This window comes from Mesoplodon mirus (genome assembly GCF_964341445.2).
Source record: "Mesoplodon mirus genome assembly, chromosome: X".
NCBI classification, from domain to species: Eukaryota; Metazoa; Chordata; class Mammalia; order Artiodactyla; family Ziphiidae; genus Mesoplodon; species Mesoplodon mirus.
The window spans coordinates 20,247,325-20,271,285 of record NC_138981.1 but is presented as its reverse complement, the minus strand read 5'-3'; the positions used below and the strand labels follow the sequence as shown (position 1 = coordinate 20,271,285).

The window sequence follows — 23,961 nt, the reverse complement described above, 5'->3', positions numbered from 1 at the left end:
CAGATGTGAAAACCCCCCATCAAATGCAAGACATTAACTACTTGATGACCATGAGCACATAGGCCCAGGCCTCCTGGAGCCTAAGGATTGATAATGTGAATCCCTGTGACACCACCTGTTCCCTCACCATCAGCCAGTCAGAGGACTGTGCACGATCTGATCGCGTAACCTATGACGCGCCCCCCCCCCCCAGCTTTTTTTCTTTATTTGGCTGCGCAGTGCGGCTTGTGGGATCTTAGTTCCCTGACCAGGGATCGAACCCAGGCCCTCAGCAGTGAGAGCTCAGAGTTCTAACCTTTGGACCACCAGGGGATTCCCTCACCTGGCTTTTAAAAATGCTTTGCTGAAACTCTTTGAGGAGCTCAGGGCATTTTAGGGCATGAGCCACCTGTCTCCTTGTATGGCCCTGCAACAAACCTTTCTCTGCTCCAAGCTCTGATGTTTCAGTTTGTTTGGCCTCACTGTGTGTCGGGCACACAAACTTGCACTAACAAGGCCATGAACATTTTTGAGGTTAGTTGATAAATATTGTAAATTGCTTTCCAAACTAGTTATATCAATCTACATTGTAATGTGTCATGTCTTACCGTGATAAATTATAGGCTAGATGTTAGAACAGCCTGATAGACTGTAGGACAATCTTCCTTAGAGATATTCAAAAAGAAAACAAATTTCCTTTTCTGTGTTCCAGGTCAGACTTTCAAAGACATAAAAAAGGGTTGCCAACTCTCAATTTAAAAAAAAAAGACATTTAGGGACTTCCCTGGTGGCGCAGTGGTTAAGACTCCGTGCTCCTGATCCGGGAACTAGATCCCACATGCATGCCACAACTAAGAGTTCTCATGCCACAAGTAGGGAGCCTGCAAGCCACAACTAGGGAGCCCGCCTGCCACAACTAAGACCCAGTACAACCAAATAAATAAATATTAAAAATAAATAAAGACATTTAAATCATAAACACCAGGAAGTTTAACATGCACTTGGTGTTCTTTACCTTCTCTCTTATTTCGGATCTTAGATTTGGATGGTAACTTTCTTTTCAATTGAAATGTTCTCACATTATCTCTAAGAGTAAAGTAGGTACCTATTCTATGGATAGGGAAATACTGAGGCACAAGAGTTTTTTAAGTGACTTTCTTTTTTTTAAGTGACTTTCTTATAGCCATATAATTTACATGGAATTCATATCTATAGTCCATACCTTGGGGAGGACCCTTTGCCATGCTGGTCAAGTTCAGGTTCACCTCCGGAAAGACTAGATAAAAAACAATATTTTTAGAGAGGGGGTTCCAGGAAGAAAGGCTTCATCTAAGTTCTGTTAAAAAACAAAATTCTACTGAGTAAATTTGAAGATCTAATTGACTGTGCTCAATGATTCATGAATCTGGCAGCATCCCATCTAGTAAACAGAAGGGTATTGTGAAGGGTTGTACAAAATGGAAGGTTTTTATAGGTAGAGGCGGGTGGGGCAAGAAGGCATTGGCAAAAGCAAAGAAAGGATTGTTTCAGGCCAGGCCATCTTCTTTTGGGGGGGGAAGGGAACAGCAGGGGTCTTTATCATGCAGATTACCTACCTCACTAGTGTTGCTCAAGAAATTTCAGATTGTCTACTTAAAGGTCACATTCCTGGAAGTGGTTGAAACTGCAAGTAAGTCTTGGTTTGCTGTTATCTCTGGGGGCAAATGATTCCATTCTGGGCTTGTTATTTCTTTTTAACAATTCCCTTCTGATCAAACTCACCCTAATGGAGAGATGTGATAAAAATTTAAGGCATTAGCACCACTCTCAGCTACTGCTCTGTAGTTCCCACAGCTTTGTTGATCCTTGGTGTGGTATCCATAGGTCATGACTTTTTGTTTAATCCCCATGACAGTCACAGGTCACGGTTCCAGGTTCATAATCCTTAAATCTGTCATTCTCTTCATTCCCTTTTTGACAGTCCTGTCTTAGGGAGATCATTTGCCTGGTGGTTAGTGGCTGTGAACATGCATTTAAAGCTTTTGAGAGGATACAATGCTAGGGAAAACATTATGATAACTATAAGCAGGATAATTTCCTATATTAGGAGTACACTTTGGAGTCCCTATTGACTGAAAAAAAAAATGCACAAGCTAAAAGTTGAGACTTATGTTTTATTTGGTGGACTTTCTGAGGACTTCAAGCCCTAGAGGTAGCCTCTTAGATAGCTCTGACGGACTGCTCCGAAGACGTAAGGGGGAGCCAGGAGATATAGGAGTTTTGTGACAAAAACCAGGTAGTCAGGACATTAAAAGATGACTGTTAATTAAAGAAAACCACACATTCCAAGTTAATGAATTTAGAGCTTTTCTACATATGGGAAGATGCAAGAGTCTGGGCTCACTGAAATCCTTCCTTTGCTATGCGCCTCAGCTATCTGGGGCCAGTATCCTGTGCTTTCCCATCCTGAGTCCCCTCAGGGTACACTGTTGGGGGTGGCTGCAGTGGCTGAGGGCTTGGCAGCAGGCATCCTGTTGGTCTCCATCCTGAGTTCCCCTAGGCTCACCTTCAGGGGTGGTGGCAGTGGCTGATGGCTTGATGGCCACAACATCCTTTGTTTGCTGAGATGGCGGACAACATTTTTTACCCACATTCTCAAGACCCAAACCAAAGAAAGACCCCATTGAAGGACCCCATTTTAAGCTACATGGCTTGTTCAGTGATCTTACATAACTGAATTTCAACTTCCCCAGAAATATTGATCCAGGTTGTGGACAAAGAATGTCGCCTGCCTTATCAGTAAACAAAAAATGTTGAGGCCATCCAGCCATCAGTCGCTGCAGCCACTTGGACTGTGTGCCCTCAGGTAGCATTCCATCTAGTAAACAGAAGGGTATTGTGAAGCTTTGTATAAAACGCAAGGTTTTTATAGGCAGAAGGAGGGTGGAGCAAGAAGGTATTAGCAAAAGAAAAGAAAGGATTGTTTCAGGCAAGACCATACGTTTTTTGGGGAAGGGAACAGCAGGGGTCTGTGTCATGCAGATGACCTCACTAGTGTTGATCAAGAAATTTCAGATTGTCTGCTTAAAGGTCACATTCCTGGGAGAGGTTGAAACTGCAAGTAAGTCTTGGTTTGCTGTTGTGGAGGCAAATGACTCCATTTTGGGCTTGTTTCTTTTTTATCAGTTTTGTCTTTGCATGAAAGAAAATATAACATCAAAAGGAGTTTCTCATACAAAACACACAATACATACAAGCTGGATGTTAACCTAATGTTTTACAGTTTGTAAGAACCCAGCCTTCCCCTGAGAAAATGTTGAGATGATTTTAAAATGATAATAATCTATTCTTTCCTCTATAGGAATTCTAGTGAACAAAGAACTGTTGTCGAACCCAAGTTCATGTGCCCAATGTACAGTGAGGCCAAAGTAAATGAAAAAGTCCAAGTTTGTTTCTTCCTTTTCCTTTGTTTCTGCATTCCCTCACTTCCCTAGTTAGTTTGAATCTACCCTTCGGAACTCAGAAGGTCTAGGAGGCTGAAGCCTTTTTCGTACAAAGAAGAAAGAGGGGACACAGAAAGGTTTTGTACCTGGCAGGGCCTTGCAGGGTCCTGCTTGGTTTTAATCCCCTGTTCTTCGATACTCCTCAATCTTGAGGTGAACAGGTGTCGGACAAGAAAGGGAATAAAGTTTTGGGTAGAAAAGTTAATCATAAACTCGGCAGAGGAACTCAGTTTTAGGTGGACTAGGTTTCAGAACCAGTTTGTGCTGTATTTTAAACATCAGGGTGCTTGGTGTAGACCAAAGTTTCTCAACCCTGGAACTATTGATACTTTGGAGATCATTCTTGGTTTTGGGGGGCTGTTTTGTGCATTGTGGGATATTTAGCTGCATCCCTGGCCTCTACCCACTAGATGCCATTGGCACCCTGCTAATTCCCCAGTTGTGACAATCAAAAGTGTCTCCAGACATTGCCAAATCCCCTGGAGGACACAATCATCCCAGTTGAGAATCACTTGTGTGGTACATATGGTATATTAATTGTATTTGATAAGCTCTGATTATGTCCAGATGAGTAACAGATGGCAAAAATGGAGAGCTTGGACACTAACATCTTTTAACAGATATTTTTATATTAATTTCATTTATTCAACTTGATTTGATGCATTTTGAGAAAAATATATGTCTTATCTTAGCAAAATAAATGGAAGAGGAAAATGGACATCAATTGCTAAATATAAAGTGTCCCAAATCTGCAAATCAAATGTGTGGGTTCCATATAAATTACAGTAAATCTAAATGTTAATGAAGATAGTTTTCTAGCAAACTCGATAAAAACAATGGATTTGTTCGTTACATAATTACCTGTGACCGACAATACTTTATCAGTCAATGGCTTTTCCTGTTTTATTAAGAAAAATACAAGGTCAGATATCTAGGTTTTCTAAGATATTACAGAAAAAACTTCTAAGCTGTTTTATTTATTAATTCTACTTTCAATCTGGATGATTTATGTGGCATTTCAAACTGGACAATTTAAAAACCTCATTACAATCAGAATAAATGACAGATTTGAATCCATAAGAAAACACCTGACTAATTAAGATTGGCAGTCTTATCTTTGCCCTTAAAATTTAAACCAGTTAATTTTGGATTGTATTCTAATAATTGTGCCAATAAATGTGGCCAAAAATTTTCCTAATACATATTTTCACTGTTGTAGTATGTCTTCCCTTATATGTTATGAACAACTCTTTCTGACGCTACAATACCTGAGACATTCTAGGGCAATCTTCAGGGCTCTATCTTGGGAGCGTCCATTTATCTTAATGTTATAAAGATTTTCTTATGTACTTGCGTTTAGTAATATGCCCTCCCAATATCTGAGGGAAAATTAGTAAATATTTGGTGTAAAATAGTTTCCTCCTGGACTGTATTTAAAATCTCCTTGGATCAGTTAAGATGCTTTCAGCTGGGAATAACAATATCCAACTTAAAGTGGCATATGTAACAGGAAGTTTTGTCTTACCTACAAGAAGTTTAGAGGTAGATGGTTGTCCGAGGCTAAACAGTGTCATCAGTGACCCAGACTCTTTCCATCCTTTTTCGTTGCCATCCTCAGCACGTTCACTTTTGTCTATTGCTTAATGGCTGCAGTATGGCCTCCACAGCCTATGAAATGACAGGAAGGAAGAAGTGGGAAAGAAAGTTCTCCTTGAATAAATATCTTGCTTTCATCAGTATGGAAAATCTTTTTAGAAACCTTTAGAGAGAGTGCTGCTGAAATGCTCATTGACCAGACCTGGGCCATATGGCCAGCCCTACCTGCAGTGAGAGTGGGAGAGAGAGTACCTGGCATTTTTAGCCTCTGTTGCGGGAAGCAGACCCTGACAGAAGAGAAAAGTAAGAGAGGACTGGCTTTTGGGCAGGCAACTAAAAGTGTAGCCAACTCGTATTTTTGGCAACGTTCCTCAATTTAAAAACCTGTGGTGTTACCAAGTACTATGAGCACTCTGAATAGTTAACATCTTTTCTATATTTCTTGTTTTGATGTGAAAATTAACAATGTAACCAACTTCACTCTGAGAAACATTTTATACTATGTAACAATTGCAAGTAGATGAAGGTTACTGGTAGGTTACTAAAATAAAAGCCTGCTGATTTCCCTTTAGTCAGGGAGATCCTTTGAAATCCGGTGTGTTGCCTATTTCCACAGAGCTTGCGTGTTCAAAAAACGTGCTAATGTTGTTTTCGCCGACATACAAAGGGAAATCATTTAGTATCTTCAACTGCTTTACTTTTCAGGTTGCATCCAGTTACTTCATACCAACCACTCTCCAAAGTGTGCTAGAGGTCCTGGCTCGAAAACACTTGAGTGAATCCCTCAGGTTGTATCTCTTCTGGATGCCCTTGTTTGAAGTAGACTTAGGCTGGTTGAAGCATAGCTTTTCTTTCTGGAAGTAGGTACCTTCTGCTTTTCAGACACACTCCTTCAACATTCTGCTTCAGGAGTGGGACTGGTGGCATGTGGTCCAGCAGCAGCTCCTGCCAGATGAGGCAATGAAGACCTGTGGGCTTCCTGGGGCTGCCCCTGACCTGGCCACATTCCCCACTGGACTCTGAAGCCAGGTTTGCCCTTGAAGCTCTGCTGCTTCATAGAGGTGGAAGCCTGGCATACTTGTGAGAAGGGTCTTGAAAGTCTTTACCTTCTGACAGTCACTAGTGGGTGGCTGAGCTAAACCTGGACCCCAAATGTTTCTTGTTCCATTTCTCCTTTTTTATTCTTTAATGTTTATTTGAACTATTTAATAATCAAATAGCATGACAAGGCAAATACATCTCCAGTATACTCAGATGACACCAAAGATTAATGACCAATCATCTGAGAAGTTCATTCTTACCATGTGACTAGTCACTTTCATTTTTCTCAGAGGAGGAAAAAAAAAATGACCAGACTCTCCCTCACCTCATATTACTAAAAGACAAGATCTTTTCTTTAAAGAATATTGCATGTGTTTTTTTTTTTTTTTACAGTGAGCAGGGAGCTACATGCCTAAAATTCACATGCCTGCCATACTTCCAACCTGGGGAAACATCTTAAGCTATGTCTGACTCCCACTGCAATGATAGAGAGAATTATGCTCATCCATCTCCTTGTCTCCAATACCTGAGAGTCAGAGTGGAAGTGGAATGTACAAGTATAAGAGGGGATCATTTTCTGCTTTAGAGTGGCCTGTATCTATCCACTCAAGAGAGCTTGTTGAATATTATTATAAACTAGGCACTGTGAGTGTGGCCATACCAAGAGTAAGTGCAGGATCACAGCTCTCAAGGAGTTTATAAACCAGGAAGGGAAACAGGATACATGAGAGCATAGGTGAATGTCATGAGCACAAATGTTTTTAAAATCTGAGAAGGACACATCTTACAACATGGACAAACCTTGAAGATATGCCAAGTTAAATAACCCAGTCACAAAAGGACAAGTACTGTATGATTCCACTTGCATAAGGTACCTAGAGTTGTCAAACTCATAGACAGGAAGTAAAATGGTGGTTGCCAGGGGCTGGGGGATACAGTTTCAGTCTTATAGTATGAAGAGTCCTGGAGAGGATGGTGGTGATGGTTGCACAATGTGAATGTACTCAATGACACTGAGCTGTACACTTAAAATGATTAGAATGGTAAATTTCATGTTATGTATATGTTACCATAACTAAAAAAAAAATAACGATTTCAGAAGGAGAAATATCAAATTATGGTGTAACATAAAGAACACAAGACTTGGGGCTAAAAAAACTCTGAGTTCTCATCTTTGCATTTCTACTGACTGTGTGATCTTAGCCAAGTCATTTATTTATTTATTTTTCTTTATTATTCATTTTTTTAATTGAGATATAGTTGATTTACATTATATAAGTTTCAGGTGTATAACACTGATTCACAATTTTTAAAGGCTATACTCCATTTATAGTTATTATAAAATATTGGCTATATTTCCTGTGCTATACAATATATCCTTGTAGCTTATCTGTTTTATACATAGTAGTTGGTACCTCTTAATTCCCTACCCTTAACTTGCCCCTTCCCTTTCCCTCTCCCCACTGGTAACCATTAGTTTGTTCTCTATATATGTGAGTCAGTTTCTGTTTTGTTATATAATTCATGTGTTGTCTGTTTCTTTTTTATTATATTCACTAGTTTATTTTTTAGATTCCACATATAAGTGACTTCATACAGTATTTGTCTTTCTCTGACTTATTTCACTTAGCATAAAACCCTCCAAGTCTATCCCTGTTGTAAGTGGCAAAATTTTGTTCTTTTTAATGGCTGAGTAGAATTCCAGTGTGTATTTATATAAATATACATTCTTTACCCATTCATCTGTTTTTTTTTGTCAGTTATATTTAGCTTTATTCCCATGATGAGCACCATCCAGAAAATTCATTATTCCCTATTTTAACAGTATGATAATAATGCAAATCCTTTAGTATAGATGGCATTTGCCTTTCAAGGAAGATAACTTTGTTTCTTGTTTTGGATGTTTAGGGAACATCTTATTTTTTAATGCTTAAACCCAAAAGGCACAGAATCTCACTTATTGATTTAGCCTTGGTTTATTATTGTGTAAACCATTCAGTAGCCAAAAGTCTGATTTGAAACATCTAAATACACTCAAACTTATGTTTTCTTCTCCATTAACCGGATGTTCGAAACAGTTGGTTTTAAAACTTCAGACCTAATAAATATAAATTAATATGATATTAAGAACATGTAACATACCAACCTCAGAATTTTAAGATTCAGTATTAAAAACTGCCAATTCATAGAAGGCAATAGCTTGTAATAATGAATCATATAACTCTTCTACCCTGTATTGTTCAGTAGATGAAAACATCTGTCTGTAGCGGACTATCTTATCTGGTGGGAAGAATACCCGAGGCTCTTCTTTCAGTACAGAGGAGCTGCTTCACTACCTCTTTTCCACTAGTCCGCGTGTCACCAATCATCAGTTCAAAGTGCTTCCCCACTGCATTTCGGTTCATGCTCAGCACCTGATGATGGCCATCCTGGGTAAAAGTTGTATTCAGCAAGGCATACAGCACGGCTTCCATGATATGAAAATGTAATAGTATAGGAAACAGAGATGAGTTCTGAAATGAAGGTCCTGTTTTCTCCAGGACATAGAAGTCGGCTTTAGGCATCTTTGAAATAACTGAAGAAACCTCTTCTAAATAGACAGATGATAGGTATGTTCCTTTCATCAATCGGCAGTATTCAGTTTGCTGCCAGTCCAGCACTGCCAATTTACGATCAAGGTGAGCCCAGGCAATTCTTCGAGTACCAGAAACAATGGATACAATACTATTAATTGCCTTAAGTCTCTCTCTTCCTATTTCTGGTTTGATGAGCTTTCTCAAGAGCCGATTTTCCTGTAACTTCCCTTTTTTCCCTCCAGTCTCTGGATTAAGAATGGAGTTACAAACTTGAATGGTGGTTTTATACTGGAACAAGGGCACATTCATTAAACTCTCCAAATTCTGAAATGGCCCAAACTTTTCTCTGTGCTCTACAATACTGAGGGACCTTTTTCCAGAAAGCTTCAAGTTCTTTATTAGACACTGTATTCAACACATGCAAGATGGAAGCCTGCTGTCTGAAGAGAAGAGCTTGTCAAGTGCCTTTCCAGACTCCTTTGCGTTTTCATCAGAAGAATCAACATGGGGAATAATTTTCTTTGGTGCAGTGGATTTTTTCCGACAGCAGGAATTATGTAGGTCCTGGAATAAGGAGGACCCTAATGGAACTGGAAAACATCTCCACCTCCCTCCCGCCAAGAGGATACTAGGGACGTTCATCTTCCACGTTAAAGCAGTAGGCGCCCGCGCCCATCTTCCTCCACTAACTTCCGGTTCCTGCGTGCTTCCCATTCATCTGTTGATGGACACTTAGGTTGCTTCCATATCTTGGTTATTGTAAATAATCCTGCTAAGAACATTGGGGTGCATGTATAATATCTCTTTGAATTAGCGTCTTCATTTTCTTCAGATATATACCCAGGAATGGAATTGCTGGATCATATGGTGTTTCTATTTTTAGCTTTTTTGAGGAATCTTCATATTATTTTCAGCAGTGGCTGCACCAATTTACATTTCCACCAACAGTGTATAAGGGTCCCCTTTTCTCCACATCCTCACCAACATTTGTTATTTGTGGTCTTTTTTTTTGTTTGTTTTTTGTTTTTTGTTTTTTTCGGTACGCGGGCCTCCCACCGCCGTGGCCTCTCCCGTTGCGGAGCACAGGCTCTGGACGCGCAGGCTCAGCGGCCATGGCTCACGGGCCCAGCCGCTCTGCGGCATGTGGGATCTTCCCGGACCAGGGCACGAACCCGTGTGTCCCCTGCATCGGCAGGCGGACTCTCAACCACTGTGCCACCAGGGAAGCCCTATTTGTGGTCTTTTTGATGATAGCCATTCTGACAGGTGTGAGGTGATATTTCATTGTGGTTTGGATTTGCATTTCTCCAACGATTAGCGATGTTGAGCATTTTCTCATGTGCCTGTCGGCCATCTGTATGTCTTCTTTCAAAAAATGTCTATTCAGGTCTTCTGCCCATTTTTTGATTGGGTTGTTTGTTTTCTGAATGTTGAGTTGTATAAACTGTCTATATATTTTGGATTAGCCCCATATCTAGCCAAGTCATTTAGCTTCATTAAATGTCCCAACCTGTAAGGCAGAGAAAATGATTGTAAGGGAGAAATCAAAGAGGTAATGTATGAAATTTAGCCACTTAGCTAAACGTATGGTATGATACAAAGTAAGTTGTTATCATGGGGGTGATGAGGGGAGGTTTCATAAGGGCAATGAGATTTGAACTGGTACTGGAAGGGTAGAGAATAACATTTATTGTGTGCCTACTCTGTACCTATCTCAGTTTACATAGTAACATTTTTGAAGGTATTATCCTCAAAAAGAAGGAATTAAAACACAGAGATATAATTTGCCCAAACCTCAAAGTAGCTCCATATTTCAAATTCCTCATTTTTTCCACTCATAGGAAGTTGTGAAATAAAAAGGTGTTGATATTGGAAATAGATAATAGAACATAAAAAGGCAGAGATGATCAATAAATGCAGAAGCTGGTTCTTTTCTAAAAAAACATTTTATTTTGAAATAATTTCATACAGAAGTCTCAAGAAGAGTACAAAGAACTGCCTCATACCCTTCTTCCAGATTCAATAATTGTTAATATTCTGCCATATTTGCTTTATCATCTCCCTCTCTCTCTCTCTCTCAACCATCTGGGAGGATCATGCCCCTTTACTTTGTCAGAGAGAAAACAGTTTTTCCTCTACCCTCTTAGGTTAATGATTTGGGGCCTACAAATTAAACTGACAAAAGACAGATTAGCAAGAGAAAAAAAACACACCAGATTTAATTACATATATAACACAGGGGTTCACCAAGAAATGTGACTCAAGGAGGCAGCTGGAATTTAGGGCTTATCTAACATCTTAATGGGGGATGGGAAGGGGTGGAGGGGCACTTCTAGAAGAACAAATGACTTCTTAGAAGCAGGGGAGAAAGGGCACTTAGGAAAAACAAATGACTTTTTGGAAAGATAAATGGGCCCTTAGGAGTATAGGTAGGAGATAGGGTAGTTTTGTGACAATGTTTGAGAAGATTAGAGGTGCACCTGGGGAGGCACTTTATGATAATTGAGCTCTTCTGGGAGGCTCTGCTTTTAGGCAGATAGAGGGTTTTAGGAACTCAAATGCCTTCCGCTCAAAATCATTTTTATGCCACAATGCCTTATTCTGGACCTCTTCGACTTTTGTACTTCAGCCCTGTATTTCCTGAGAATTTAGGTAAACACAAAACATTCTTGAAATCACGAAATTCAGTGCTGTTATCCCAGAGCTGAGCACTGTGTGCCTGTTCCTCAAGTGCCTCTGCTGGCAGGTCTTACCTAGAAGTGGGATTGGCTAGGCTGCTTCTTGCAGCTATGTGAGGACTATCTTACTCAACAAAGATTTCTAGAGTGCCTACTCTGTGCCAAGCACTGTTCTAGACACTTAAGACTCAGTTGATATTTGATGGAGAACCTCAACTGAGGTTCTCCATCAAACCCACAGATAACCACACCTGAATCCATGTTTCCTTTCTCCCCTCTTAGAAAGGCATCCCTCTTGCTGCTTTGCTTGTGCTCTGGATCCCATCTCCTCCCTTGATGGTCTTTCTTTCTCTAGGGGTCTTCCCATTAGCACCAAAAACATGCCTCATGAACTTCCCATTGCTAAAACAACGACAGTAACACTAAAAACTTTCCCCTACATCCTTCACCAAGTCCCTCACTCTTTCTCCCCACCCCTTCCAAATGGAACTTGATGAGGGCATTTTCTGCACTTGCAGTCTCTATCTGCACAACCCCCCTTCCCCTGTCCCCATAATTCCTCCATTCACTACAACCTGGCTCAGCTTCCCCTGCTGTACTGGTGCTGCTCTCTTAAGATCATCTATGAACTCCTGCTAATCCCATGGACATTTTGCAGCCTCTCTCAAACACATCTCATATTATTGACGCCTCCTTCTTGACACATGCTCTTCCTTTTGTTTCTCTAATACCAAACTCTCACTTATGATTTTCTTACTAATTTTTCTGAAGCTCCTTCTGTTTCCTCTTCCTTGTACCCTTCTTACCTAAATGCTGGTGTCCCTGAGAGCTCCATTCTAGGACACCTTCTCTTCCCTTTTCCTTTTTCTACATTCTCCCTGGACTATCTATCCACTCCCATGGGTTCAATTACATATTTGGTTTGCATGGTATCTCCAACTAATTTCTTTTGAGTTCCAGACCTGTATACCCAGTGGCCCACTTGAATTCCTCTCAGGCATTCAGACTCAAGAGTTCCAAATTGAACTGTGCATTTTCTGATGTTCCCTAGCTCTGTTAATAGCACTGCCATCATTTAATTATCCAAGCCAGAAATGTGAAGTCCTCTAGACTCCTTCCTGAACCTAAACTATGTGTAACCATCAAATATAGTGGATTCTACTTTTGAGTTGGTCCTCTTCTCTCTTTTGATCTTTACGGCCACCATTCCATTCTTTCTTTTATTTTATATTATTTTTAAATTTTTTGGCCATGCTGTGCAGCATGTGGGATCCTAGTTCTTCAACCAGGGATCGAACCGTGCCCCCTGCAGTAGAAGCACGGAGTCTTAACCACTGGACCGCCAGGGAAGTCCTGTGACACCATTCTATTCTATATCATCATCATCTCTTGCTGAGATTACTGAAATAGTCTCCTAACCTTTTTTTTTTTTTTTTTTTTTTAGCTGTTTTGGGTCTTCGTTTCTGTGCGAGGGCTTTCTCTAGTTGTGGCAAGCAGGGGCCACTCTTCATTGCAGTGCGCGGGCCTCTCACTATCGCGGCCTCTCTTGTTGCGGAGCACAGTCTCCAGATGCGCAGGCTCAGTAGTTGTGGCTCACGGGCCCAGCTGCTCCACGGCATGTGGGATCTTCCCAGACTAGGGCTCGAACCTGTGTCCCCTGCATTGGTAGGCAGATTCTCAACCCCTGCGCCACCAGGGAAGCCCCTCCTAACCAGTTTTGTTGCCTACAGACTTGCTTCCCTCCAATCCATGCTTTACCCTCAGCCAAGGTGATCCATACAAAATGTAATTCTGATTATGGCACTCTCTTGCTTGAAACTTTCAATGACTTCCCATTTTTGATGAGGTTAAAGTCCACAGTCTCCTTATCATATTTGTAAGACTTGGCCTCTGCTAACCTTCATTTTTTTTTTTTTTGGCTGCATTGGGTCTTCGTTGCTGTGCACGGGCTTTCTCTCTAATCGTGGCGAGTGGGGGCTACTCTTCGTTGCAGTGCGCAGGCTTCTTATCGCGGTGGCTTCTCTTGTTGCGGCTCACAGGCTCTAGGGCCTGCGGGCTTCAGTAGTTGTGGCTCGCGGGCTTAGTTGCTCCGTGGCATGTGGGATCTTCCCGGACCAGGGCTTGAACCTGTGTCCCCTGCATTGGCAGGCAGGTTCTTAACCACTGCGCCACCAGGGAAGTCCCTCTGCTAACCTTTAATCTCTTGCCACCCCATGCCTACAACATTTAGTAGTAGTCAGCATATACTTACTGTTTTAAAAATAAATGGCATTTTTTCTTTCAAAATACAAAAGAGAAAAATTGTCTTACTTACTGCAGCATCCCCAGCGCCCAGAACACTGCCCAGAACATAGTAGGTATGCAATAAATATTGCTTAAATGAAGGAAAGAATATATGTATCAGTTCTAGTGACAGCAGAATGAGAATGAGCAAGAAAAAGTGGGACATTTTTAATCCAATAAGCATCTATTAGAGCAGCATACTTACAAGAGTCATACTCTAAAATTTGGCAAGTTAAAAAACCAACTACAATGATCTCAGAAGCATTTTAAATGGGGGGGGGGAAGCACACTTAACCAACTTCTTTTAAACTGATCATTTATTATGAATAGAAAAAAGTTAAATTTTTATAAGAAATAAAATACAAGTTCATAGTATCCTAACTTCTTATTTTCCTGATTTTAAACCATGACTAAAATTAACGCATATATTTGAACAAGTAATCAAGAAATGCAGCGCTCCATACTTAATCATTATATAACTAAAACAGATGAAGATAAGATACTTACTTTAAAATCAGGACATCTATTTCAAAGACAGGGTTTTTTTTAAGCTTTAAAGACTAATATTTAAAATTCCACAGAAAGAGAAATTAATGTTTGAAAATCTCAGCAAAAAAAATTTTAATTAAGAAGTTGATGAAAACAGTACCTTTAGATAATGATGTATATTAAGGATAACCTCCAGATTGCTAATCTGTATTGTTTAGGAATGAGAAACACTATTTCAAAAAAAACACAAAAAACCCGAGAAACTTACCTTAAGGAAAATAAATTATTTAAGCACTCTATTCAATTAAAACACACGAGATATACTCTCAGTTCATTGTATTAATGAATTGAAAAAGTAAAATAATAAATAGTTGCTTCCTATATAAATAAGAATGATTTATCAAATGAGAGACGATTTCACTTATTATATCTATTATCTCCAAGGGATATAAATTTAGGCCTCTTCCTGGCTGGTATGAAAAATCTCTTAAGACTAAACCATCTCCTTTGAGACGACTGGTTAATCATTTGGGGCTAACAAAACACAAGGTTACATCCCTACTTTGCACCAACATCAAAATACATTGCACGTAGATTAATGATTTGAATGTTCGAAAAACGAAATAATAAAAATATTATAAGAAAATGTGAATACTTATAAAATCTTGAGGAGACTTTCAAAACATATCATCAAAGGTGGAAAGCTTAAGGCAAAGACTGACAGACCATGATATATGAAAACATAAAAATAAGCATTATACTTAAATGATGTTTTAATATATTTGCAAGTAACAAATGATGGAGCTGAGCTTATGAGGAAAAGCAGTAAGAAGATAATAATCACTCCCTTGCAAAATGGGCTAAGGATAAGGATAAACAAAAAGAATACAATGGCCAATAAATACATTTTAGTATTCAACCTCTTTTCTAATCAAAGAAATGTGAATTAAAATGAGACACCATTTTACCTTACCCAATTAACAGAAAAAAATGTAAATGCAACAAGGCAATATGTATATATAAAACTTTGTTCAATTTCAAGATAGCAATTTTTCCTTTTAGTATTAAGTTTCTAGAATTACCCCAAATCATAGATATGCAAAAAGATGTAGTTATAAGGATATTCCTCACAGTTTTGTTTATAATATTGCAAAATTGGAAGTAATAGGGGCTGATTAACTTATGGCATATTTAACACTGCAATATTATACAGCTATTAAAATAACACCAGAATATTAATAACATTGAAAAATGCTTATAATACATTGCCAAGTTTAGAAGGTAGCTTACCAATTATCTATAATATAATGCTATTTTTTCAAGAGATTACAGTTTACTTTCATCTAACATGTTCTCTATAATGAACCTGCCTTTCTTTTCTAGTAAGAAATATTCTATAAAGGTCCCTAAATTACATTATCTGTCTCTTTCTGTTCCAATTCCATATTCCCAAAGTAAACTCCTGATAACTAACCTCTTTTTCCCAGTTATTTCCGTAACAGAAAAGGGGATGGCCTGAACCGGATGAATGAAAATTCTGTAAATTGCTAAGTGCTACCTCCCACTGTAGATTGCTGGTGATACATAAAGCCTAGGAAGAAAATTAGAAGCCATTAAAGGATGGAAACAAAGTGGCTGAAAGGGAAGATAAGAATGCTAGGAATAAAGCATGAAAGTCAAGGGCAGGTAAAAGAAGTTAAGACATGGTCCAATATATTTGCAAACCCTTTGTGAAAATGTGAATCTTGAATGATGACAAGCAGTAAGACTGTGATAATGGCTGCAGGGAAATATGGGCAAAGGATGTGGATAAAAAAGATCTACAAAGCAACAGACATTAAAAACAAAGTTTAACCTCTTTTCTAACTAAAAATATACAAATTAAAATGAACTTGTTTTTTAAAAAAAGAGCTTACTTTGACTACAGACTGTGTACAGACTGTGTACAGCTTTCTATTGTCTGATTTAGTCCTCAAAGTTCATCCTACCCCAAATTCTCTCCTACATTGGTTCATCACAGTGCCTCCTTCTGAGTTAAGACAGTTTGGGTTAAATGCCCATGTTACTATCAATGAATACACCCATGAACACAGATTATTTTGAAGAGTTTCAGTGAGCAAAATCCTTAGCCAACACCTTAAATACGATTTTAGGTCCATTTTGATTGCAGGAAAAAATATTTAAAAGGGTCAAGGCCTGGGGAGACACTCTGGAAAACCAGAGCTAGCCCGAAGGCACTGGAAGCCAAAAAGGCATACCAAAAGGAGGCAAGATCTAATGCCAGTGTGGACTGAGATATGAGGGCAAATTTATGTTATAATTCTGCATTCTGAAAATAAATAAAGTACATAATAGTAACTTGAGCGTGTCAGGCGCCATATTAAGAACTTTAGGTAAACTGTTTTATTTAACAATATTATAAAGGAAAATACTATTATGTCTATTTTAAAGATAGTTCATTCTATACAGAAAAATAAACCTGGATTTCCTACCTCACACCATATATTCTAGAAATTAAAGATCACACTGTGAAAGTACAACTCTAAAGCAAACAGAAGAAAGTATAGGATAATATTGTGACTTTAGGACAGAACTTTTTAAGTAAGACTCACAAAATACAAACAATGAATCAAGAAATTAATAGATTCGACTACATCAAACTAAAAATCTTTGTTCAACAAAGGATCTCATAAATAAAAACTTATAGATGGATGATAGACTGGGAAAAATTACTTGCAACATCTAAAATGGACAAGAGTTGATATCTAGAACTTGGGTTATTCTGTAAATAGATAGTAGATATTTTAGGTTTTATGGGCCATATGGTCTCTGTTGCAACTGTTCAACTCTGCTGTTGTAGCATAAAAGCAGCCATGGGCAACACATAAATGAATGAATATAGTTGTGTTTCAATAAAAACTTATTTACCATGATAGCTGGTGAGCAGGATTTGGCCTTCAAGCTGTAGTTTGTTGATCCCTAATCTAGAATATACAAGAAATTCCTATGGATCAATAAGAAAAATTTAGGATGCTTGATGGAAAACTGAACAAAGGATGTCAATAAGCAATTGGCAGAATGAAAAATCCAAATGGCTAAACAAATACACAGATGTGCAATATTATTAATAATATGAGAAATGCAAGTTCAAAGGAAATGCCGTTTTGCACCTAAGGGATTTGTCAGGACATGGAGGTCAGATAATTCAGGTGGAGGTAAGGGTGTGGGTAAACATGAAACCCACACGCCTTGCCAATGAATAAATTTCAGTTACAGAGAGCCATTAAGTGCTAAGTGAAATTACTGCATTTCCATACTCCAAATAAAGGAGGGCTCTTTGATAAAGGGCAGCAGGCAACCTTTTAACAACACACATACATTATCTTTATTTTGTAATTAGAGATAATACACATTATCTTTATTTCACTATGGATCCAAAAACACCAACATAGGCTGTCACTAGTCTATAGACCAGCTGTTATATACTTTTTACCAATGTGTTTTATTTTATTTTATTTATTTAGTTTTTGGCCACACCGGGTGGCTTGCGGGATCTTAGTTCCCAGGCCAGGGATTGAATCTGGCTCATGGTAGTGAAAGTGCTGAATCCTAACCACTGGACTGCCAGGGAATTCCCTCTACCAATGTGTTTTAGACATGAAGAAAATCTTAATATTCATAGGGTTTAATTCTTTTACAGTTTAGAGTTTCATATCTTTAAGAGGAGGACTGGCTTTATGATGCCTGATTAATGCTATGTAAAATTCACATGAATTTAAGATAAAGTGAGATTCAACTTTATAGGATGGAGAGCCAATTACAGGGTTCTACTCTTAGATACTTCTGGGTTTTCCCTTCTCTACAGTGTCAAGAGCACTTCAGTACAAAAGTCTGAGAAGCATTCAGATAATAAGGGACATTTATTGAATATCCATCAATCTTTAGCTAAATAAAACTAAGATATAAGGGTGTTTTTTTTTCTTTCTTTAATGGGAAATCAAATTACACAATATAACCTGCTTGGTAATTAGAACTGCAACTTCTTTTAGCCATTTTTTTCTATCTCCACCCTGAATATAACCTATTGTAGCATTAGGTTCTGAAATAGTGGCTTTCCCCTCATTGAATTCATTTGCCATGGTCTGATAAAATATACAATGGATTATTCAAATTAGTATGGCCTAAACAGCAAGAGTAGCTTGCATATGCACTGATTTAAAAAGGCTGTTTCAATAAAGCATATCCACGTGCTTTACCTTAAAGATAAATTTGTTACTTAACTCTATCATTTATCACATGTTCATGCACTTAAAAGGTTAGATTATACTAAAGCATATGTATACTATTGTTTGATGAGTCATTAAAAGAAAACTGGTTTACATTGAATCGTACATTTTAAACAGGTGAATTTTATGGTATTTAATTATATTTCAGCAAAGCTGATAGATAATCAATCATCTAGTCTGGTGGCTCTTAACTGTAGTATAATGGGATCAGAGGCAAAGAGGAGGTGTGAAATGGGGCTAGCCAGTCAGGAATTGCGCTAAATTCCCAGCCTATTTTATCTGGCCCTTAGTAACCAAGAAAAGAGAGGAAGAGGGGGAGGGGGTGAGAAGGAAAGAGAATGTGAGAGTGTGTGTGTGTGTGTGTGTGTGTGAGTGTGTGTGTGTGTGTGTGTGTGTAGGAGGGAGGTTGGCTCTGTGGACAAGGGAGGAAGTGCTAGGGCAAAAGGTGAAACACTTTCACGAATTCCTAAAAACATAGACTTAGAGAAGACTTCTATCAGACACTAATGAAACATGATGGTCTTCTTTCTTTATCCATGAACAGGCCATTTCCAAAACAGTAGTGAGAGTACAGGGATTTCATTTAAAAAAGACTTCTTTCTGTGGCCTACCAACAACTTTCATACATGGATTGCTTGAGTGAAAACTGAGGCTGCTTTTAGAATCAAGAATTTTAAAACATCTAAGATGGTACTGTATGTAAAGGGAAAATTTTTGACAGAAAAGAATACAAATTAAAAAAAAAAGACAACACATAGATGATAAAACATAGAGTGCTGGTACACATTTATTCTTTTATTGCTAAACATTAAATGCCAGCAACTATGATATCTTCAAGTTAAAGCCTAAGAATGAATTACAGCTCAGTTGAAAGATTTATAGAAAAAAATACCTGTGTACCATTAGTATGTGGACATTCAATAAATACCACAGGACAAACTGATGACTAAGAGCCACATATCCATGAAGTGCCTGGTTACAATTTACTGTTAGAACAGATAGCGACCTGTAAGAGCAATTATCAGAAGGTCAAGTTTAACTGCATGTCTTTTCAAACTGAAATGCTAAAAAGAATATATACATCCTTTATGGATTTTAAGTGATTAAAAACAACCCTGAAAAATGTAAACAGTGTAGAATAGGAACACTGAAAATAAAGTTTTACTGCTGAACAAGTGACAACACAACACTTTCTTCAAATCCTCAAAATAATTCATTTTTCTAATTGCTCTACAGAAACCAAAATGGACTATTTTCATAAAGATGATAATATATCAGGGACACAAAGACCTTCCAAGTTATTATTTTATGTTAACATATATTTACAGTATATTCAATAATACTTTTTACAGCTTACTTAAATAGAAACATGCTTTTCTAATCCATAAATAACACTAATCATCATCCATTCAACCACATTTATTAAGTATTTTTGATGTCTCATGCACTGTGCCAGGGATGCAAAGATGAGTATGACATGGTCCTCGCTCTAGAAGTGCCCACAATCAAGCTGAAGAAACAACACATAACATTTCCTTTCTTACACAATGAGGCCATTTCTGTAAAAATGGGACTGATGTGCTCAATATGCTAATACAGTGCTTGCCAAATCCTGACCCAATGTAGCAGAAGACCAAGATGTTTAAAAGCCATAAGAAAATGACGTGCTTGGGTTTTTTTTCCACCCAGAAAAAGAAGTTTACAGGTAGGATTTCATCTATTAAATTTTTTTCTCAGTTTTAAAAAACTGACCTGCACATATATAGCATTTCCATTAATAAACTGCTTAGTTCATGTCATCGAATTAATTATGTAAGTATTTCATGGTATTCCCCAAATTTTACTACCTGAACAGGTCTGCGTATTACTCTGCTAATATACTTTAATCCTGAAAGACTGTCTGCCTAAAAATAGAACAAATGCCTTTTTCCTAGGATAAACCAATAATTTGTACAGTTTTAAGTAGTGGTAATAACTGATGACTTTGAGTCATTAAAAAATATTAAAATTATATTCAATATATAATTTCTGTTTAAGAAGGCAGGCAGATTTATAATACAATCTAAAGTTTCCTTAAAAATGGTTAAAAAGTTTTTTTTTTTTTGCTGTACGCGGGCCTCTCACTGTTGTGGCCTCTCCCGTTGCGGAGCACAGGCTCCGGACGCACAGGCTCAGCGGCCATGGCTCACGGGCCCAGCCGCTCCGCGGCATATGGGATCCTCCCAGACCGGGGCACGAACCCGTATCCCCTGCATCGGCAGGCGGACTCTCAACCACTGCGCCACCAGGGAGGCCCGGTTAAAAAGTTTTAGTGCCTAAAAAGCAACTCAGTGATCTGAAAGAGGTGAACCCCACAAATACCTCAATTAGTGAAAAAGTTGGATACATGACTACTCATGTTCTTGAGTATATGAGAGAAGTAAATATTTTTCATCAAAGAAACAGCTTGCTCATATACTTCTAATACCAACAGCTTCACACTGGCCTATTGACTTCCCAGATCTTCCAGGGCTGCATCTCCAGTCCAAAAGATCTCAAACTAGGCAGGGCTCTTTCGGGCTCAAGAGGCAGTTCCCAGGCACTGGCAAATCCACATTTGTACTCACATGCAGCCATACTCACTCTACTACCAAGTCTTTCGTGGACCCACAGAGGTAGCTTAGGGGAAAGATGGAAAGCAAGGACTACATATTTAATTACCCAACACAGAGAAACATCGGAGCCACTGGTGAGGACAGAGTATGGTTCAGGGCTTAAGGTAATTGCTTCTTGAAGACAGGGACCTAGGAGCTAGGCCCCAGATAGCTCCAGCAGCACAAGAGAAAATATCTACCCTGGAAGGATTCCAAGCTTTGAAGCTCTGTAGAGAACAGTAACCCGGACTGCAGAAGGTCCTGTGATCTGTCTTGTGACCTGCCGCAAGACCCACCTGGCTCATTTCTGAGGTTCACCCCTAACTGTCTCAGCTCACATACTGCAGGTGGGAGATACTTCTGCAGCTCACTCTGAATGTCGAGGGTAGTGTTGCTTTATGAGAGTATAGGGACATATTATCAAAGAGGCAACTCTTGTGGGGCAAAACATGTCTCACCCTATTATAGACCCTACTTCCTCTTTGTTCATTTATTTGGCGTCATTTGACAAAGATTTTCCCTTTCATGTCAGCAGATTCTTTTACAGAATTTTATTAATTGTAATCAGACCTCAGTTGTCAGAGTACAAAATAATACACAATTTAATTTAAAAATACTTTTCAAACAAGACAAGGGACAAGAGATATAGACCAAGAAAATGCTCACCTTTCCACTTGGCCAAAGTCTGGTCTCCTTCAAATCTGGATTAATGATGCTTTTTCAAGAAGTTTTTCCCAATTAATCCTACCCAATTCTGTTTTCCTTTACATTATTTCAACATGATACGTAGCCACACAGAAATGGTTTAATATGAATTTGCACTTGTTTAGAAATTGTTCCACAAGCATCTGAAGGTTGTAGGTTCAGTCTTCAAAACTAGAATGTAATCAGGGACTATGCCTTTCATTTCTTCTGTTTATTCCCCATCCCATAGTTTGGATACTCTGGATAAAGAACTTAAAGTTGTTGGCTAAAATGTAACTTTAAGGAAACACTTTATATTTCACACCAAGTAAGGTTTTCAATATTGTATATTGTAACTCAGAGATTCTATCAAATGAGTGCAAATATTACCGTGCTGTAACCATCCAGAGTCCCAGGGTCACATTGGCAGCCAAAAGTATACTGCCACCAAGCAAGATGAAAAATCCTATCAGATCTTTGACATCATTGTCTCCAATCACTGAGGTAAGAGTAGCATCTAGGAAAGAGTTTAAAATCCATTGTCCGTCCAAAGCAAAGCAGGGCACTGCATTAACAATAGCCAGAGCTCCCGAGAGGGAAATCAGGTACCTGGTTAAAATCCGTTAAGGAGCTTACAGCAAGGTCTGAGGGCAAAGCACATTTCTGGGTGTCAGAAGCAGGCATTTTACCAGGACTGGATTTGAGATTACAGGTGACTTCCTTCCTTTCTTTAAATCTCTGCTTACCAGTATACACCATTGCTTCTTAGATCTCTACTATTTAAAACAAATGACATATTATTTCGAAGTTCAAAAACCTTGACTAGAAAAATAAAGGCCAACCACTTGTAAACCAAGACAATCTGTAATGAACTCCTTCAGAAGACTAACTCTTTCTAATCCTTTAATGATACATCAAGAGAAAGGAATAAGAAATAAGGGAAAATTACTTTTTGATCCTTACGAAGTATATGTTATATTAGATATATAAAGATTTTGGCCCCTTGAACTTTATTTTACTATCATCTGTAAGGTCATAGTGTAAATATCTCTGAGAAAAAGCTGCAGTCTATAAGGTACAATTTTGACTGTACACATTTTTTAGTAACTCATTTATTAACTAATTTGCTCATTTGTTCTGTTTCATTTTTTTGCAAATCATTAAGGAAAGAAATTAAAAAGATTTAAAAGTGACAAAAGTAAAGAACCTTTCCAAACTGTTCAGTTTATTCAAATTCTATATAATAACCAATTAAAATTTTTCTTTATATGCAAATATAATATGCTAAAGAACACATGAGATTTTGTCCTCTGAATGCTATTTTAGTAGTGGAAACCAGTTTGATCTCCCTTACGCATTCCTCCACTTGATCAGAGCCAACAGGCTCAGAAGCGGTGGAATTCATCACCTCATTAGTAGCTGAAGCGTTCATCCTTTATAAACGTACTAAAAGGTTTTATACCTCTAAATTCAACTCTCAATTTGTATTCTAGGTTCCTTCCCTTCGACATCTTAACCTTTCTCTCTTCCCAATCAATCTTTCTTCTCTGACTTCTTCCTCCCTAGGTACAATCTGAACTTTTTCAACTTTAAAGTCTCTTTTTTTTGGTATTAGCAGTTAATTGATACTTGTAAGGTCTGTTCATGCTCTCTAATCAAGGTAAAACTGATGAAGTTCCAAGTAGCACATTTTAAAAACATCTTTCACGCCAGAAAGGATACTTGACAAATGTCTCCACAACCACAGGCAGATCTATGCTTAGAAAGTTGAAACGTGGGATAAAACTGGTGATGCTCACTAAAAAAGAAAAATAAGAAATAATGAATAGTATTTATACAGATAAGCAACAGCATTATGAATTTTACCATATGACTAAAAATTGGGCTAGCCTATTAAATTGATTGAGAAAGCCCTTCCCAAACATATGCAGGCAGACTCTATGGCCCACATACAAAAGCAACTGGCAATTCTAGAACATCTAATAAAAATAGTGGAATACAGAAATTCATGTCTCAGTGTACTTATATTTTGAGGTGAGAATACGATAAAACTGATTATATACCAACTATGACTACCAAATACAGAGACTGACTTTAAAAATACACAAGAATTTATATCAAAAGAGTCCTTATTCTTTCAAAGAGGTATAACCTTAAAATCACATTCACTCCAACTATCAATATCATGCCACTTAATCTCCTGGTCTCGGTGTTTTTTACATTGCTAAAACAAG

General features: G+C 38.2%; 1 protein-coding gene and 1 pseudogene across 2 annotated transcripts in view; both read right to left on the bottom strand.

Moving 5' to 3' along the window:
* Positions 1-7,686: 7,686 nt before the first annotated feature.
* LOC309796667 (transcription elongation factor, mitochondrial-like) lies at positions 7,687-9,843 on the bottom strand (annotated as a pseudogene). Its single transcript has one exon. The product of its transcript is annotated as a transcription elongation factor, mitochondrial-like (transcript).
* Positions 9,844-19,236: 9,393 nt separating this feature from the next.
* MBTPS2 (membrane bound transcription factor peptidase, site 2) overlaps positions 19,237-23,961 on the bottom strand; it is a 41,884-nt gene continuing 37,159 nt past the window's right edge. The window contains exons 10-11 of the mRNA XM_082610409.1: positions 23,450-23,525; positions 19,237-22,336 (exon numbers count right to left, since the gene is read on the bottom strand). Coding sequence (XP_082466535.1) covers positions 22,114-22,336; positions 23,450-23,525 — 299 coding nt within the window. The 3' untranslated portion in view covers positions 19,237-22,113. The remainder of the gene's footprint in view (positions 22,337-23,449; positions 23,526-23,961) is intronic.